The sequence below is a fragment of the Balaenoptera physalus genome, assembly GCF_965194825.1.
Source record: "Balaenoptera physalus genome assembly, chromosome: 11".
NCBI lineage: Eukaryota > Metazoa > Chordata > Mammalia > Artiodactyla > Balaenopteridae > Balaenoptera > Balaenoptera physalus.
Window position 1 is genome coordinate 71,114,034 of NC_138896.1, and position 17,958 is coordinate 71,131,991.

Below are 17,958 nucleotides of genomic sequence, written 5' to 3' on the forward strand. Positions count from 1 at the left end.
CCACAAAATCTTGAGGTGATTTGTCATGCAGTAGTAGATAACTGTCATCCTCAGCTACAGCAGAGACATGGCTAGCTTTAGTGGCTTTGTGCAAATCGGAAAAAAAAGTGAGTCATAACAATATGCCTCTACTGGGCAGACATACTTTTGTTCAAACAAAAGGTGCCCCTTCTTCCAGGATGCAGCCCTGTGCCAGGTGCACAGCATGGATTTGAGCCCACAGTCAGCTCCGTCACTGGGTGCCTCATGCACTACATAAGCTGCACACTGTGTGTGAACCTCCTGGGAGATTTCTTCACGATTCTCCCTTTTTTTAAAAAAAAAAAATTAATTTATTTTATTTATTTATTTTTGGCTGCGTTGGGTCTTCGTTGCTGCGCGCAGGCTTTCTCTAGTTGCAGCAAGCGGGGGCTACTCTTCGTTGCGGTGCACAGGCTTCTCATTGCGGTGGCTTCATCTTGTCGTGGAGCACAGGCTCTAGGTGCGCGGGCTCAGTAGTTGTGGCGCACGGGCTTAGTTGCTCCGCAGCATGTGGGATCTTCCCGCACCAGGGCTCGAACCCGTGTCCCCTGCGTTGGCAGGCGGATTCTTAACCACTGCACTACTAGGCAAGTCCCACGATTCTCTCTTTACTTAGCATAGACCAGAAACTTGACTTCAGGACAGATTTCATTACTCCAGTTAGGGATAGAGAGACAGTACATAGAGTAGCGCTCCCAGCCTGCAGGATTCAGTAGAATACTGACCTTTATTAAGGAAAATAGACCAAATGTTGCTAATACGGTCACTGCATTTTTCAGGCAAGTCAGTTAGGCAAGCCCCTCCTTGAGAAAGGATGAACAGTTCTCAGAAAAAAAAAGGAGCCATCATTCCTCTGAACCACCCATGAACATTCCAGAGAAGAGGTAGATAGAGAGTTAGATTCTAGAAGAGGTAGCAGTGAGGAGCTAGGCTCTTACGCAGGTGGCGGTGCCCAGCAGAGATGGCACAATGAGCCCCAGGCCTCCCTGGTCCTAGGAGAATGCTCTGGACCAGAGGTCTGCGAGAAAAGGCTAGGCAATGCCACCACTCTTCACAGACCAACAGGCCTGCGTCAGGTTGGCCCTGGGCCTCCTGTTCCAGCTGCAAAGTGGATGCCTCCCTCTGGATTGTAGCGCACAGGGCCACAGCGCAACTGGGGCTCCTCTTCCTCATACCAGCGCTGTTCACTGAAGTCGGGAAAGAAGGCTGCGATCTCTCTACTGGCTGAAACCACAGAGTCTGTGAGGGGAGGTAAAAAAGAGAAGGGGTTCTCATAGGGAGTGCAGGATGGAAGCAAGAGGCAATCATAATCAGGTTCAGAAACCAGAGCCTATACTTCTCCTGCCCCTAAGTCCTGGGGCCGCATCTGCTGAGGTGGCCACAAAGGGCCAGAAACACAACTGGGAAGAAAGCTCACTGAGGGACCTGGTTCTCAACCCCACCATACTGCCTGCCCACCAACCTCAAACCAACTTCGCTTATTAAATACTGTGGACACAGGAGGCAGACTCACCTGAGCCATGGGTTGTATTACGGGTGTCAGTGAGGCCGAAACTCCCACGAATTGAATCTGGGGCCACGTGGCGTGCTCGAAACACTCTGGTGGGTCCCATCACTGTCCTCCAGAGCTGGATGGCATCCTTGTGGGCGAGGATGTAGGCTCGGATTGGCCCACTGTGAACAAATGGAGCACATGTCAGGAATCTGGCTATCGGGTCCAGGAGGGCATACCATGAGTAGAGCACAAATAAAGGCACACTGGACATTCTGAGAGTCTCCTTGCCTTTCTAGTTGAGTGCCAATACTGCTTCAAATAGAAGGTGATGGAAGGCCACTGCTGATGAGCAAGAAAGGCCACAGGGATCAGAAGAGTTGCTAGGCAGCATTCAACAATACTCTTCTGCAGCCCCTGGAGCAGTTAACTACCATGGGACAAGTGGCCACAAGGTCAGTGTTGGCCCAAGCCCATGTTTCTTCAGACACTTGACACTGGTTACAAGTTTAAAGAGTGGCAAATAAAATTAACAAATCTATTTAGGGGGCAGGGGAAATAAGTCTCAGTGGATGAAGATGTTGGAACCAAAATGAGAAATACCTGGCCATGAACTCCACCAGCCGCTGATAGAAAAAACGCCCTGCAAAGAGAGTACCTTCATCAAGACACTGGTGCCAAGAGAACTTTTTATACTTCTGACTCCCTATTTGGAATGATAAAAACTGTTTTAGAGAAAAGAACAAGGACCTTGGCGTCTGACATACCTGGGTCTGAATCCAGGCTCTCCAACTTGCAACCTGTGTAGTTTCGGGTAAATCATTAACTTCCCTAATTTAGTTTTCTAATCTGTGTGCTGGGGACATAACAATACCTACTTCATGGGGTTGCTGGGGAATTAATTGAAATCATGAGCCTTTGGACAATGTCTGACACAATAAATTGTTAACTAGGGATAGTATCAGGACATAAAACTAAGTTACTTGTTGGGACCATGACGTAGAACCCTCCTAGAAAACATTTAAAAAATATTGATAATCATGAAAAGTTTGTGTATAAACCAAGATTTTAGAAGACTGGCTGCAATTTTATGATTGGTAGGTCAGAGAGAGCCTGACATTGTGTGTCCAGGTAAAATCTCTCTTGTGATAGAGAAGCCTCCCACTCAGAGGACTGTTGATCCTACCTTCATGCTCCTGGTAAAACTTCTGGCAATCTTCCTTTCTCCACATAAGTTCTCTCATTCGTACAATAAGGAACTTGTTGCTCAGAATCTGCTGATGAACAGCCTGGATAAACACCACCCCAAAGATAAAAGTCAGTCAAAGGGACCATTTGAGTGAATGGGAGACCCAGGCAGACCAAAAGAACCCTGAGGACCCTTCAGAGCCTAGGACTTGAGGGTCTGTCCCATTGGTGGGTCAGAAGAAAAGAGACGTCCTGTTGCTGTCTTGAAGATGGAGTGAGCCATGTGATGAGGAATGTGAGTGGACTCTAAAAATGGTAGGCCCCACCTGAAGGCCGGCAAGGACATGGGGATCTATCTCAGTCCTATAACCACAGAAACCAAATTCTGCCAACCTGAATGAGTTTCAAAGTGGATCTTCCCCAGACCCTTTAGATAAGGGCCCAGTCAGCTGATAACTGGAACTTGGCTTTGTGAAACTCTAAGGAGAGAACCCAGCCGAGCTCAGCCAAACCTACTGGACCTCTAAATTCTAGAACTGTGAGATAATGAGTGTTGTTTTAAGCTTCTAAGTTTGTGGTAATTTGTTATGCATCAGTAGAGAACTAATATACATACATTGCCTTGAGGTTTGGTTTTTCTTATTGTATTGGATCCTTTCTTATATTTTATATCTGCTCCAATTCTCCAATACATTTTTAATCTCCTTAGGGTCAGAGTCATGGCTTCTAACTTTGCCTCCACACCATCTAGCACAGGACTGTGTTGTCAGTCTTCGCAAATGGCCCTATGGCACCTGAAACAGAAGCAATGCCTCCGACATACAGTAGAGGCTTAGGACTTGTTCTTACCTCCAGAATCAGTGGGTGAGCAACTGCATCAGGCTTGATCAGAGCCAGAGTAAGCTGGAGAGCCTGAGGGCTCCGTAAGATCGAGGTCATCTCCCTCCTGCCATCAGAGAGTCAGACAAGAGACCCGTCAGTGCTGCACTCCCCACCCTTCCTATTCTGGAGCCTGTGCAGTTTTGCAAGTCAACCAGGGCTCTCACTCCTGACACTGATAAAGCACATGACAGTTGCTTAGTATTTAATTTGCCCATTTGGGTTCATGGGGTTGAGGGAAGGGAGTGGTAGAGGGGCCATTCAGGTTGCCCAGTGGAGCACATAATCTGGTTAGTGCAACTGTAAACCTGCAAAAGAGTGACCCATTCAGGAGAAGTTCAAGTTTAAACACGACCTGTCTCTGGCAGTACTCCCGTCCCTTCCTTTCTTTTGTGTTTTACAGAGAATTTACAATTTACATTCCTGAAGAGCACCCACAAGGGTACAATAACTGTTCCCACAGTGCCCTCCCATCAATTACAGAATTTGAAGATTGGATGGACAAGAACTGGGATCTTGCCAGGATACCCCCCAAAAAGTCTGCTGGATGCATACCATTTCTTATCTAATCTTACAGATAAGTCAGGATCTATCCCGCCCAAATCAAACCCTTTAATACACTCAGCTGTCCTCAATGGCAAGGTTTGCAGACATGCAACTCCAAGGTGAAAGACAAGTTGTAATCATTTTGTATCTGAAGCAGCTAAAACTGCCTGGCACAAAGGTGCTTAAAATCAGTTTTACTGACTAAATGAACCTATACAGTCTTATTCTATTCATCTTCAGAGAAAAGAACAAGACACTATTTCTAGTGTCTAATCATGGTGTAAGAGCTCAATAAATAATTGTGAAAATGATATAAAGAACATAAAAGTATTTTATAAACTGGACTAAGAAAACTTGAGATCTCTTCCAACTTTGAAATTCTATTTACATGTAAGAAATTGATCATCTCTGCAGGACTAAGGTCTCAAAGATTATCTGGTGGAACCTCTAAATTTGCCAACAAATACAGAGAAGGCTTCCATGAACACACACAGGGACAGTCTGGACGACCGTCTCATTTCTCTTAGCCCGAAAGTAGCCTGACAATCACATTAAAAGCAGTGCTAGGGTCTGGCCCAAATGGAGAAACTGTGCCAAGGTCTTTCCTATTCATGTCCTTTCTACAGCATTCAGCTTGATGCTCCACTCAATCCACAGAGCTAAGCACAGTCTGACCAGTACAAGATCAGCCAACCCAGCTTCCCTAACATCCTAGGTGGTGAGAACCCAAAAGCGAGCAGAATCTTCGCCATATATCTAGGGAGAGACATCCTTGGCACCTCCCCTTCCTTACCCTCCATATCCATGATATCACTGAGTTCTGGCAATTTTACCTAGCCAGTGTATCTCAAATCTATACAATTCTCTCCTTCTCAACTGCCACCACCACAGTCCAAGACATCATCAACCCCCTCTGGACTTCTGCAACAGCCTCTTCAGTGGTCTCCCAGTTTCTACTCTTGCTACCCTCTACAATCTGTTCTCCACACAGCAGCCACAGTGAACTAAAAATGCAAATCTGATCATATCATTTCCCTCCTTAACCCTTCAAAGTGTACCCTGCTTTTATGATAAAACCCCAAAGCCTTATCATGTCCTACTAGGCTTCGCATGATCTTATCCCTGCGTACCTCTCTAGCCTCATCTGGAACTCCACACTTCTTAACTTGCTTTTGCTCCAGCTTCACAGGCCTTACAGCTCCAAGACATTCTGGCCTGACAGCCTTTGCCTGAGAAGTTTTCACAGTCCAGAAAGTGCTTCCTCTGGTTACCTCCTACTCACCCACTAGATCTTAGTTCACTTCCCCTGTTATACATTCTCATGGCTCCTTTCACGTTTTCTTCAGTTATTTCTTCCCCACTACAAGGTCAGCTCTATGAAAGCAGGGATCTGTTTCGCTCACCATCGTATCCTCTGTACTTACACAGAGTGCCTAGCACATAGATGGCTCTCAACAGTATTTGTTGAATGAATCAATGAATGAATCTGATTCAGCTATTCCAAGACCAGAATGCTAGGGGCTATCCAGGGAAGGACATGGTTCCTTTCCTAATGCCAGCTAAGTTATGCCTGTCTTGGATCTTGGTTTATAACAAATGTTAACAGTTCGAGAAACTTGCTCAACATAAAAGTCACTCGATTAGAGAATTATAAATTTTAGAAATTGCCTGGGCGTTTGACCCCACAACAGAGGCGCCTATTCTTGTGTTTCCTGGAGGGCGCCAGCCATGCCTCTCATCCTCCCAAGCGCATCGGGGACCTGCAACCCGTCAACTCAGCTTTCGGCTTCCAACACCTGAAGCCCCGCCCCACAGACTCACAGCCTCAGCTCTAGACACCGCCCTCTTCCCCACCCTGCTCTTCCATTTCTCTAGGCCTGCAGCCGCGCGACCCCGTCCCCTTATACCGAGGCCTAAGCCCACGCTAGATTCTAGGCTCTTCGGAGCCCCAGTCCTGCTGGAATTCGGGTCCGAGTCACCTGATCCTCCCACCGCGGAGGCCGGCCACCAGGCACTGCGATAGCTAGCCTTCGGTGCAAGCGGGGTCCTTCAGGCATTCGGCCGGGCAGCCCGCTTCAGGGTCCTTGCCCGGTGAGGCGGAGTGCTCCCCAATCCAGGAGGCCCTGCAGCAGGAAGGAGAAGAAGCTATGCCGGGCGGTAGCTGTTCTTCCAAGCCGGCTCGGGCGCCCTCAGGCGGAAGGGAGGGCCAGGCCGGTGGCCCTGCTCGGGGAGGTGGCTCAGAGAGGACAGGATGGGCGTTTCAAGGTGGCAGCCCTGCAGTGAACATGCGCGCCAGCGGGGCCGCCGTAGTGGGCCTGGCCCCACTCGATCTCTCTTTTATTCTTTGTCTGGGGTAGTGCCTGGCAGATGGTTGGTGCCCAGTATTTGTCGGAGGGACACGGGGGGCAAAAAACTTACGTGCGCTGGATCGCAAGGTCAGAGGCAGCCATTGAATCCTCTTGCACAGTTGGTGGGAATGTAAATTGATACAGCCACTATTGAGAACAGCATGGAGGTTCCTTAAAAAACTCAAAATATAACTACCATACCACCCAGCAATCCCACTACTGGGTATATACCCTGACAAAACCATAATTCAAAAAGAGTCATGTACCAAAATGTTCATTGCAGCTCTTTACAATAGCCAGCACGTGGAAGCAACCTGAGTGTCCATCAACAGATGAATGGATAAAGAAGATGTGGCACATATATACAGTGGAATGTTAGCCATAAAAAGAAACGAAATTGAGTTATTTGTAGTGAGGTGGATGGACCTAGAGTCTGTCATATAGAGTGAAGTAAGTCAGAAAGAGAAAAACAAATACCATATGCTAACACATATATATGGAATCTAAAAAAAAAAAAAAATGGTCATGAAGAACCTAGGGGCAAGACGGGAATAAAGACGCAGACCTACTAGAGAATGGACTTGAGCATACGGGGAGGGGGAATGGTAAGCTGGGACAAAGTGAGAGAGTTGCATGGACATATATACACTACCAAACGTAAAATAGATAGCTAGTGGGAAGCAGCCGCATAGCACAGGGAGATCAGCTCTGTGCTTTGTGACCGCCTAGAGGGGTGGGATAGGGAGGGTGGGAGGGAGGGAGATGCAAGAGGGAAGAGATATGGGGACATATATATAAGTATAACAGATTCACTTTGTTATAAAGCAGAAACTAACCATTGTAAAGCAAGTATACTCCAATAAAGATGTTTAAAAAAAAAAAAGTCTTTGAGCACAGAGGGATATGTGGACGCGAAGGAGCATAGCTAATACGGGGTTGGTGAGGGAGGATTCTTGGTTGGAAAGCAAGTGTACATAGGGCATGAGGGAAACTAGTCATAAGGCCCTTGAACATGTCGCTAAGGAATTTGGGGTAGGATGTGGGGTGGGGTTACCATGGAGTCCACTGAAGCAGTCCAGGGTGAGGGGATGAGAACTGAGGGTATTCGTGATGTGTTGTATACTGTATGGAGAGGGTGATGACAGTGAGTATGGAGAAGGGGCAGTGTGGCAGGTTGAATAAGGGTGGTACTTTTTTTTTCTTGGAGAGAATCACTGAATTTGAGAATAGTGAAAATAAACTATAAATGTCATCAATTAAAAAACATTTTTTTAAACTGATTTTGTGCCTGCATGTACATGTGTTGCACTCCTGGAATGTTGGAAGGAGGGTCTGTGGTTCTGGCAGCTTGTTTCCACAAGGTGTCTTTGGGAGAGTCCATTTCTTACCTGTCTGTCTGGTGAAGAAGGCACATGTCCATTGCTGCCTTCAGAGGATGAGAGTAAACTTACTAAGTCCCACTAACCCAACATTTAGTTTTAGCCTTTTTTCCCAAATGCACAAGGTCCAACTTTGTTTCCCACCTTGATCTTCATTTACATACCTCTGGGCTATAGAGATTTTGCTGATTTTTAGGCCATGGTCATTAATTCACCTTTCTGTCTGTCTTACACACACTGTAGAAGGTTTTAGTTCTCTATTTTATAGTTGCTTTGACCATCCTCAACAGTAAGCCTACGTTATGAAAGTACGGGCAGATGTGATTTTAGGGGGAGACTCAATAAATTACACCCTTTTTCTAAACCGGGGCTCATAACTAACAGAAATAGAGGAACGGCAGGCAGGTGGAGACTAAATGTCAACTTAATACTGATGGAACTGTTGAAGAATATAACTTAGTGTGAGAACCTAATGCACCTGCCTTCTAACCCTGTGCTACCCAAGTTCAATACCTAGTCTCTCATAAGCCTCACTTAAAACAACAGCAACAACAAAATCTAAATAGTTGACAGGACCTATAAAATTATCGCAGCATTCCCTCACATTCACAGAATTAGTCCCCAGCCCCTAGCAGATATAGCAGGGAAAATTTTGTCCCTAGAAACCTGTCAAAAGATACTGATACTCAGTTATATCTGTGAGAGGGTGAATAAGCTGGAAAATTCTTGATTCAGTTTTGCTGGGACTGAAGTAATTCTATACCAGTTATGACTCTGAACTTGTAAGTCTGAACTCAGTTGGGAGAATCACCCATTAAGAGGTTAATTATGACTTACGTTCATTCTATCCAGAGGGACATCTACCTGTGTCTAGTCTTGTCTCTAGATAGTGATATTTAAGACGATGCTGCCTTTGTGCAGTGTTAATTTACAGTAGTAGCGGCAGCCCCAACCAGGTCTTCTTTGAGATTTTTGAGATGTCTTTCTTTTTCATCCAGCATATTTAAATTACTTAATACCATTTCCCCTTTGGGTCCTGGGTTTCTGGCACCCCAGGGCCGCCTTGAGGGTGGGCTCTAATGACACAGCTTCCCTAGCCCCCTGTGAGCAGTGCTCAGGGGCCACTGCCTTCTGCTGTGGAGTTGCTCATGCCCAGGACACCTGTCTCCTGTGGGGGGGTGGGGGGTGGAGTTCCTTTACCCGACATGTTTCAGTTGAGACTCATTCTCAGCAGGTTTTTTTTTTACCTGAATCTGCTGTCCTGAAGTTTGTTCTTCCAGGGACCCAATGAGAATCAAGACCTTTGCTATGTGTTCCTCAAGATACTGTCCTCAGCTTCTGAATGTGTCAGGTGAGGAGTAGCATTGCTATTAGGCACTTCTCTTTGAGGGTTTTTCTCTCTACTGTTCCTGTACTCCTTTCCAGAAGGCTCACTGAGTTTCTAACATTTTATTGTTGGAGAGAAGGAAGACCCATAGGGCTGGCCCTTTGCTGGACTGTGGAAGGTGGGGAGGAAATGAAATTTGCCTCTCAGCTGTTTTCCAAGATGTCAACTTTCTCTTAAGAAAGTATCTCTTCCATTGTTTTCATTCTTGCACTGCTCCTAATCTGATAGGGCAGGTTTCTAAAGCTCTGCCTTTCTTCCTGGTCTTTCTGAACATATGTGATTCTTCGAGACAGTGTTCAGGCCTAGGCTTTTCTCATTATCTTTTCAACTTCTGTGGCTGTGGTAATTTCATTGAATGTCTTTTCTACTTCAGTCTAAGAAGATGGCATGTTTTGGTGGTAACAGGGCACTGTTTCTTTTTTGTTATAAATAAAACCTACCACTCTTTTACAATTGAAGCTGCAGTGTAAATCTCAGAACTGTAAAACCATGGCCAGAGTTTTTGAAAAACAGACCATCAGGTGGGGAGTGACCCTTAATCCATGTAGAAAAAAAATGCATGCGTTCCTCCAATTTTGTCCTTTGGCCTTGAGTATGGCTCAGAACATAAGGGATGGAATCTGGGACAACCTTTCCATGCTGCCTGCTAGGCTGGTACTAAAGTTCGGAGCTTACACACTTGTGTTCTTAGCATATGTGGAACTTAATTGTGACTTAAAGCCCCTGGCCTGTCGAACTAGCTAAAAAGCATAGTAAAGGGCCAAATAATTGTTTTGCCTCTGATGTCTAAAAGGCCTGTAGAGGGAAAGACTTCCCCGCAGTCAAATCTGTGCCTCAGCAAGGCTGCCTCACTGAGATCCCCTCTGCTGCTTAGGGTCTGCAGATGCCCCACAAGGCTATGGGTGTATGCTAATGAAACCGTGTGAAACCGTGCACCTCAGATTGGGACTTGAACCCACGTGCCGGGACTCAAACCCAGCCTAAATCCAGAATGGGACATGCGGCCAGGACTCGTACCCGGCCAAAACCCTGATTGGGACTTGAACCCATGCAGCTGGACTCACCCGGCCAAAACCCACAGTCTTCCAACTGAGGTCACATACCTGGTTTCAGGACTTAATGAAGCTCAGGTTCTTGATGTCTCATTGCAGAATTCAGTGAGAGACAAAGTGATAGGTAATAAGTGGATTTATTTAGAGAGAAACACTCCACAGACAAGAGTGTGGGCCATCTCAGAAGGTGAGAAAAGCACCAGAGTATGGGGTTGTCAGTTTTTATAGGGGTGGGTAATTTCATAGGCTAATGAGTGGGAGGAGTATTCCAGCTATTTCAGGAAGCTGCATTCACGGTGGATTTGGAGGGAAGTGTCAAAGTGGGGAATTGTTGGGATGAGGATGCTCTGGAGATCCTCACCATGCCTCAGGCCTGTTTTTCCCTGGAAGCCTTTCTCACAAAGTATGGCCCATTGCTGATGGTAAGTGAACCCTGAATCCTGAGGGGGCCCACAAAACAAAATGCCTGCTGCCTTGACAAATGTTGTGGCCCTATTACATCACGATCTGTCTTCCTGGAGTTATTCTTATCACATACCCTGAGGGTCACAATATACCAATGAATGTTGGCCATGCAAACCTCCATACCATCTTGGCCTTTGATCTGCTTCAAGTACATTTCCCCAGTCATTCTTCTAAAAAAATTTTTCTCTGAATTATTTCATACCTATGTCTCTTCTTTCAAGTGTGTATTATTGTATAGTACATGAACTTGGACATGGACTATGTGTGGACAAGGCAGTATGGTTTTGGGGACACACTGAGATAAAACAATAGTATTGATGTACCAATGAGTGAGTAATTATCCTTGAGAAGAGTGCTTTGGCGCTTAGAAAGTTTTATTTCTTGGGATTATCCCAACAACTTTGTGAGGCAGGCTGGTCAGAGTTGTTTTTTTGTTTTTTTGTTTTTGGCGGCATTGGGTCTTCTTTGTTGCACGTGGGCTTTCTCTAGTTGCGGCAAGCGGGGGCTACTCTTCGTTGCGGTGAACGGGCTTCTGCATGGTGGTGGCTTCTCTTCGTTGCAGAGCACGGGCTCTAGGCGTGCGGGCCTCAGTAGTTGTGGCATGCGGGCTCTAGAGCGCAGGCTCAGTAGTTGTGGCACATGGGCTTAGTTGCTCCACGGCATGTGGGATCTTCCCGGGCCAGAGATCGAACCCGTGTCCCCTGCATTGGCAGGCAGATTCTTAACCACTGCACCACCAGGGAAGCCCTCTTTCATATTTTTTGCTCTCTGATTCATATGTAATAAAACTTAGACTACTCTGAAACCTAAAGACCTATTTCCTTTCAATAATTTTATTTTATATTTTTCAATTTATATAAAAATCTTTTAAAATCAGTTTTCTAAATTGAAGTGCAGTTGATTTACAACGTTGTTAATTTCTGCTGTACAGCAAAGTGATTCAGTTATACAAATATGTAGATTCTTTTCTTAATATTCTTTTCCATTATTTTTTTATTTTTTTATTTTTTGGCTGCGTTGGGTCTTCATTGCTGTACGCAGGTTTTCTCTAGTTGCAATGAGCGGAGGTTACTCTTCGTGTGGCAGGTGGTCTTTTCATTGCAGTGGCTTCTCTTGTTGCGGAGGACAGGCTCCACACACGTGGGCTTCAGTAGTTGTGGCACGTGGGCTCAGTAGTTGTGGCTCGCAGGCTCTAGAGCTCAGGCTCAGTAGTTGCGGCACATGGGCTCAGTTGCTCCGTGGCATGTGGGATCTTCCCGGACCAGGGCACGAACCTGTGTCCCCTGCATTGACAGACGGATTCTTAGCCACTGCGCCACCAGGGAAGTCCCTCCATTATGGTTTATCATAGGATATTGAATACAGTACCCTATGCTATATAGTAGGACCTTGTTGTTCATTCATTCTATGTATAATAGCTTTAAAGTGCTAAACCCTACCTCCCACTATATCCCTCCCCCAATCCTCTGACACTTGGCAACCACCAGTCTGTTCTCTGTGTCCATCATTCTGTATCTATTTCATAAATAGGTTCATTTGTGTCATATTTTATATTCCACATATAAGTGATAACATATGGTATTTGTCTTTCTCTTTCTGGCTTACTTCACTTAGTATGATAATCTCTACTTGGATCCATGTTGCTGAAAATGGCATTATTTCATTCTTTTTTATGGCAGAGTAGTATTCCATTGTATATATGTACCATGTCTTCTTTATCCATTCCTCCATTGATGGACATTTCTGTTGTTTCTATGTCTTGGCTATTCTGAATAGTACTGCTGTGAACATAGGAGTGCATGTATCTTTTTGAATTATAGTTTTGTCTGAATATATGCGTAGGACTGGACTTGCTGGATCATAAGGAATTCTGTTTTTAGTTTTCTAAGGAATGTAAACACTGTTTTCCATACTGATTTCCAATATGGAAATGAACAACTTACATTCCCACTAACATTGAAGGAGGGTTACCTTGTCTCCACACCCTCTCTAGCAATTGTTATTTGTAGACTTTTAAAAATGGCCATTCTGACCGGTATGAGTTGGTACCTCATTGCAGTTTTGATTTGCATTATTCTAGTAATTATCAACCTAGAGTATCTTTGGTAAGCTTTTGTTTTCAACAGGGCTAGTAAACGTAACCTTTAGAAATTTGTTTCTTGAAGGTTGGCCCTCTTTTGAATTCCTTTTCGATTACCTACCCCAGGACATTTCTTAAGGGCAGGCGTCATTTACAGCCCCTCAGGCCTTGTGAATATTGAGGGCCCGGTAGGCACCGGTTTTCAAGTTGCTGTTATGAGAAATGGCCACAAGGTGGCAGCATTTCTTCCTGCCCAACTCGTAACTCCGGCAACCAGAGCCTTAGGGAAAAGTCCTGTACCTGGGTTGTAAATTAAGAGTGGGCTGTGCCAGAACAAACACTCCAGGGCTTGTGTCTCTTCACATCGTTCCCCTTAGGCTTCACCCTCCAGACAAACCCCCACCCCTGAAAAACCGCCTCACTGAGGGTGCTGTCATCCGTAGGTGGGGCAACTCAAAGGAAGGAGGCTGGAGGTGGGAACCGCTCGCCAGGAGACGTAAGACCAAGAGACACTATTGCTGCCCAGAGGGTCCACCGTCCTTTGGGTGCACTAGGCTTTGTGTAGCTGTTGGAGGGTCTGCCTGTATCTGGAGATTGTGGTCCCATACAGAGTGCCTTGCACCTGGAGTGCACCAGGCACTCCAGGTGCAAGGGTGGCGCTTTTGCTGGCACATCCTCCCCAGCTTCCTGGACAGTCCAGCACTGGGACCCAAGACTGCTCTGGTTCCAGACATGTGATACCAGTCCAGTTCAACGAGGGCTGATGGGCATATAATACGCTCTTCTTTCCTTCTTTTTTTCTTTTTTTTTTTTGTTGTTGTCATTGTTGTATTCTTTAATTGAATTTTTATCTTATATTGGCATATAGAGGATTTCCTGTATTGTGTTTGTTTTCGGTGTGCAGCAACTTGATCATGTATACCCATACATGTGTCTATTATTTTTCCGGATTCATTTCCCACACATGTAAAGGTTATTGCAGATGCTGAAAGGGCTCCCCGTGCTCTACAATAGGTCCCTGTTGGTTATCAAGTTTACCTATCTTAGTGTGTATATGTTAACCTTAGCCTCCCAATTTATCCCTCCTCATCCCCTCAACTTTCCCCTTTGGTAACCATAGTTTGTTTTCTAAGTCTCTGAGTCTGTTTCTGTTGTGTAAATTAGTTCATTTCTATCAATTTTTAGATACCACGTCTGAGTGATATCCTGTGATGTTGGTCTTTCTGTGTTGGACTCACCTCAATTAGTATGATTATGTCTGCCTCCATCCATGTTGCTGCAAATGGCATAATTTCATTCTTTTTGATGGCTGATTAATCTTCCATTGTATACATGTACCACATCCTGTGTATCCATTCATCTGTCGGTGGACATCTTCGTGGCTCCCGTGTTTTGGCTATTGTACATATGCTACACTGAACGTTGGCGGGCATGGGTGTTTTCGAGGACTTCTTTTCTCCAGGTATATGCCTAGGAGTGGGACTGCCAGATCATATGGTAGCTCTTTTTTTGATTTGGCAAGGAACCTCCACACTGTTCTCCATAGTGCCTGCGACCAGTCTCCATTCCCAGCAACAGCGCTGGAGGATCCCTTTTCTCCACGCCCTCTCCCGCAATCATTCTTTGTAGACTTTTAATGAAGGCCATTGTCACTGGTGCGAGGTGATACCTCGTTGTACTTTTGATTTGCCTTTCTCTACTTATTAGCGATCTTGAGCATCTTTTCCTATGCTTTTGTTTTCAACAGTGGGAGTAAAATTGCCCTCTTGGAATTGGCTTCTAGAAAGTTGGCCCTGCTTTGAATTGTTTTTTGATTACCTACTGCAGGATGTTTCTTTCTTTCTTTCTTTCTTTCTTTTTAGGTGTTTTTATTTTTATTCTGAATATTTGAATTTTATTTTTTTATACAGCAGGTTCTTATTAGTTATCTATTTTATACATATTAGTGTATATATGTCAATCCCAATCTCCCAATTCATCACATCACCCCCCACCCGCCCCCCGCCACTTTCCCCCCTTGGTGTCCATACATTTGTTCTCTACATCTGTGCCGCAGGATGTTTCTTGAGGGCAGGTGTCATTTACAGCCGCTCAGTCCTTGTGAATATTGAGTGTCCTATAGGCACCTGCTGTCAAGTTGTTGTTATGGGAAACGGCCACAAGGCGGCAGCATTTCTTGGTGCCCAACTCTGGTAACTCGGGCAATCGGAGCCCTGTGGAAAAGTCCTGTTCCTCGGGTGTAAATTAGAGTGGGCTGTGTGAGAACAAACACCCCAGTGCTTGTGTCCCTTGCCATCTTTCCCCTTACCCTTCACCTTCCAGACAAACCCCAATCCCTGGAAAACCGCCTCGCAGAGGGTGCTGTCATTTTTCGGTGGGGAAACTCTTAAGGAAGGAGGCTGGAGGTGGGAACCCCTCGCCAGGAGACATGAGACAAGGAGACCCTCTTGCAGCCCAGAGGGTCCACCGTCCTTTGGTTGCACTAGGCTCTGTTTAGCTGTTGGAGGGCCCGCCTGGATCTGGAGATTGTGGTCCCATCCAGAGGGGACCAGGCACTCCAGGTACAAGGGGGTCTTATTTGCTGGCACATCCTGCCCAGCTCCCCGACAGTTTGGCCTTTGGACCCAAGACTGCTCATGCTCCAGGCATGTGACACCACTCCGGTCACCGAGGCCTACCCAGAATATAGTAGACACTTCTTTTCTTTTTCTTGTCTTTAATTGAATTTTTATCTTATATTTGAGTATAGAGGATTTCCACTGTTTTGTTTGTTTTTGGTGTGCAGCACCTTGATTCAGTTGTACCCATACATGTGTCTGTTTTTTTGTGGATCTTTTTCCCACATATATCAAGGTTATTGCAGAGTGTCAAACAGGGGTCCCCGTGCTATACAGTAGGTCTGTGTTGATATATCTAGTTTACCTATCTTAGTGTGTATATGTTAATATTATCCTCCCAATTTATACCTCCTCACCTCCTCAACTTTCCCTTTTTTTAACCATAATTTGTTTTCTATGTCTGTGAATTTGCTTCTGTTTTGTAAATTAATTCATTTTATTTCAGTTTTTAGATACCACCTCTATGTGATATTGTGTGATATTTTTCTTTCTGTTTCTGCCTCACTTCACTTAATGATAATGTCCAGGTCCTTCCATGTTGCTGCAAATGGCATGATTTCATTTTTTATCCAGCTGATTAATCTTCCACTGTATACATGTACCACATCTTTTTTTTTTTTTTTTTTTTTTTTTTTTTAATTAATTTATTTTTGGCTGTGTTGGGTCTTTGTTGCCTGCTGCATGCAGGCTCTCTCTAGTTGCGGTGAGCGGGGGCCACTCTTTGTTGCGGTGCGCGGGCTTCTCATTGCGGTGGCTTCTCCTGTTGCGGAGCACGGGCCTCTGGAGTGCAGGCTCCACAGTTGTGGCGCACGGGCTTTGTTGCTCCGCGGCATGTGGGATCTTCCTGGACCAGGGCTCGAACCCGTGTCCCCTGCATTGGCAGGCGGATTCTCAACTTCTGCGCCACCAGGGAAGTCCCTACCACATCTTCTTTATCAATTCATCTGTCGGTGGACATTTTGGTGTTTCCTGTGTCTTGGCTATTTTACATTGTGTTGCAGTAAACGTTGGGGGCATGGGTGTTTTGGAGTGATGGTTTTCTCCAGGTATACGCCCAGGAATGGGACTGCCGGATCATATGGTAGCTCTCTTTTTAATTCTTTAAAGAACCTTCATAATGTTCCTTATCGTGGCAGTACCAATTTTCTTCCCCACCAATAGCATAGGAGGGTTCCCAGTTCCCCATGCCCCCTCCGACATTTAATGTTTGTAGAGTTTTGGATAATGGCCATCTTTCTAGTATTATGTGATATCTCATTGTTGTTTTATTTTGCATGTCTCTTACAGCAATTTGAACATCGTTTCATATGCCTGTGTCTATCTCTATGTCTCTTTTGGAGAAATGTCTATTTCAGTCTTCTGCCCATTTTTTGATTGAGTCGCTGTTTGGTTTTTTTTGCTTGTTTTTTTGGTTTGTTTTTAATTGAGCTGTATGTGCTATTTGTAAATTTTTGATATTAATCCTTTGTGTTTGAATCATTTTCAAATATTTTCTCCCATTCTGTGGGTTTTGAATTTAATTCGGTCCCATTTGATTTTTTTGTTGTTGTTGTTTCCATTAATCTAGGAGATGGATCAAAAACCTTATTGCTGTGATTTCTTTCAAAGTGTTCTGCATATGTTTTCCTCTAAGGGTTTTATAGTATCTGGTCTTACATCTAGGTTTTTAATCTATTTTATTTTTTTGTATGGTGTTAAAGAAACTCTGATTTCATAGTCTTACATGTAGCTGTCTGTTTTCCCAGCACAAATTATGGAAGATACTGTCATGTCTCCATTGTATATTCTTGCCTTCTTTTCCTAGATACATAGACCGTACGTGCATGAGTTTATTTTTGGGCTTTCTATCCTATTCCATTGATGTACATTTCTGTTTTTGTGGCAGTACTATACTCTCTTGATTACTTTAGCTTTGTAGTACTGTTGAAGTCAAGGACCCTGATTCCTCCAGCTCCCTATTTTTTTCTGAGGATTGCTTTGGAAATTCTGGGCATTTTGTGGCTCCATGTAAATTTTAGGATTATTTGTTCTAGTTTCTGAAAAATGTTATGGGTAATTTGATAGGGATCGAATTAAGTCTGTAGATGGTTTGGGTAGTATGGAAATTTTAACAGTATTCAATTTTCCAATTGAAGAGTACGGGATATCTGTCCATTCCTTTGAATCATGTTCAGTTTACAGTGTTTTATACTTCTCAGTATCTAAGTGTTTCACCTCCTTGATCAAGTTTTTCCTAAGTACTTTTGAATGCAATTTTAAAAGGGAATTTTTTTTTACTTTTTCTTTCTGATATTTTATTTTTAGTGTAAAAAGATGCATTAGATTTCTGTATGTTAATCTTGTATCCTGCTACCTTAATGAATTTGTTTATCAGTTCTAATTGTTTTTGCAAGGAGTCTTTTGGGTTTTCTATATAGAATATCATGTCATTTTCATATAATGACAATTTTACCTCTTCCCTTTTAATTTGGATACCTTTTATTTTTTTCTTATCTGATTGCTG

General features: G+C 44.5%; 1 protein-coding gene across 1 annotated transcript; it reads right to left on the reverse strand.

Moving 5' to 3' along the window:
* Positions 1-945: 945 nt before the first annotated feature.
* Positions 946-5,795, reverse strand: NME6 (NME/NM23 nucleoside diphosphate kinase 6). Its single transcript, XM_082412028.1, has 6 exons — positions 5,257-5,795; positions 3,551-3,647; positions 2,700-2,802; positions 2,117-2,156; positions 1,535-1,695; positions 946-1,260 (listed from the first exon to the last, which is right to left on the reverse strand). The coding sequence occupies exons 1-6, from the start codon at positions 5,268-5,270 to the stop codon at positions 1,094-1,096; spliced, it is 582 nt and encodes a 193-aa protein (XP_082268154.1). The 5' UTR covers positions 5,271-5,795; the 3' UTR covers positions 946-1,093.
* Between the last annotated feature and the right edge of the window lie 12,163 nt (positions 5,796-17,958).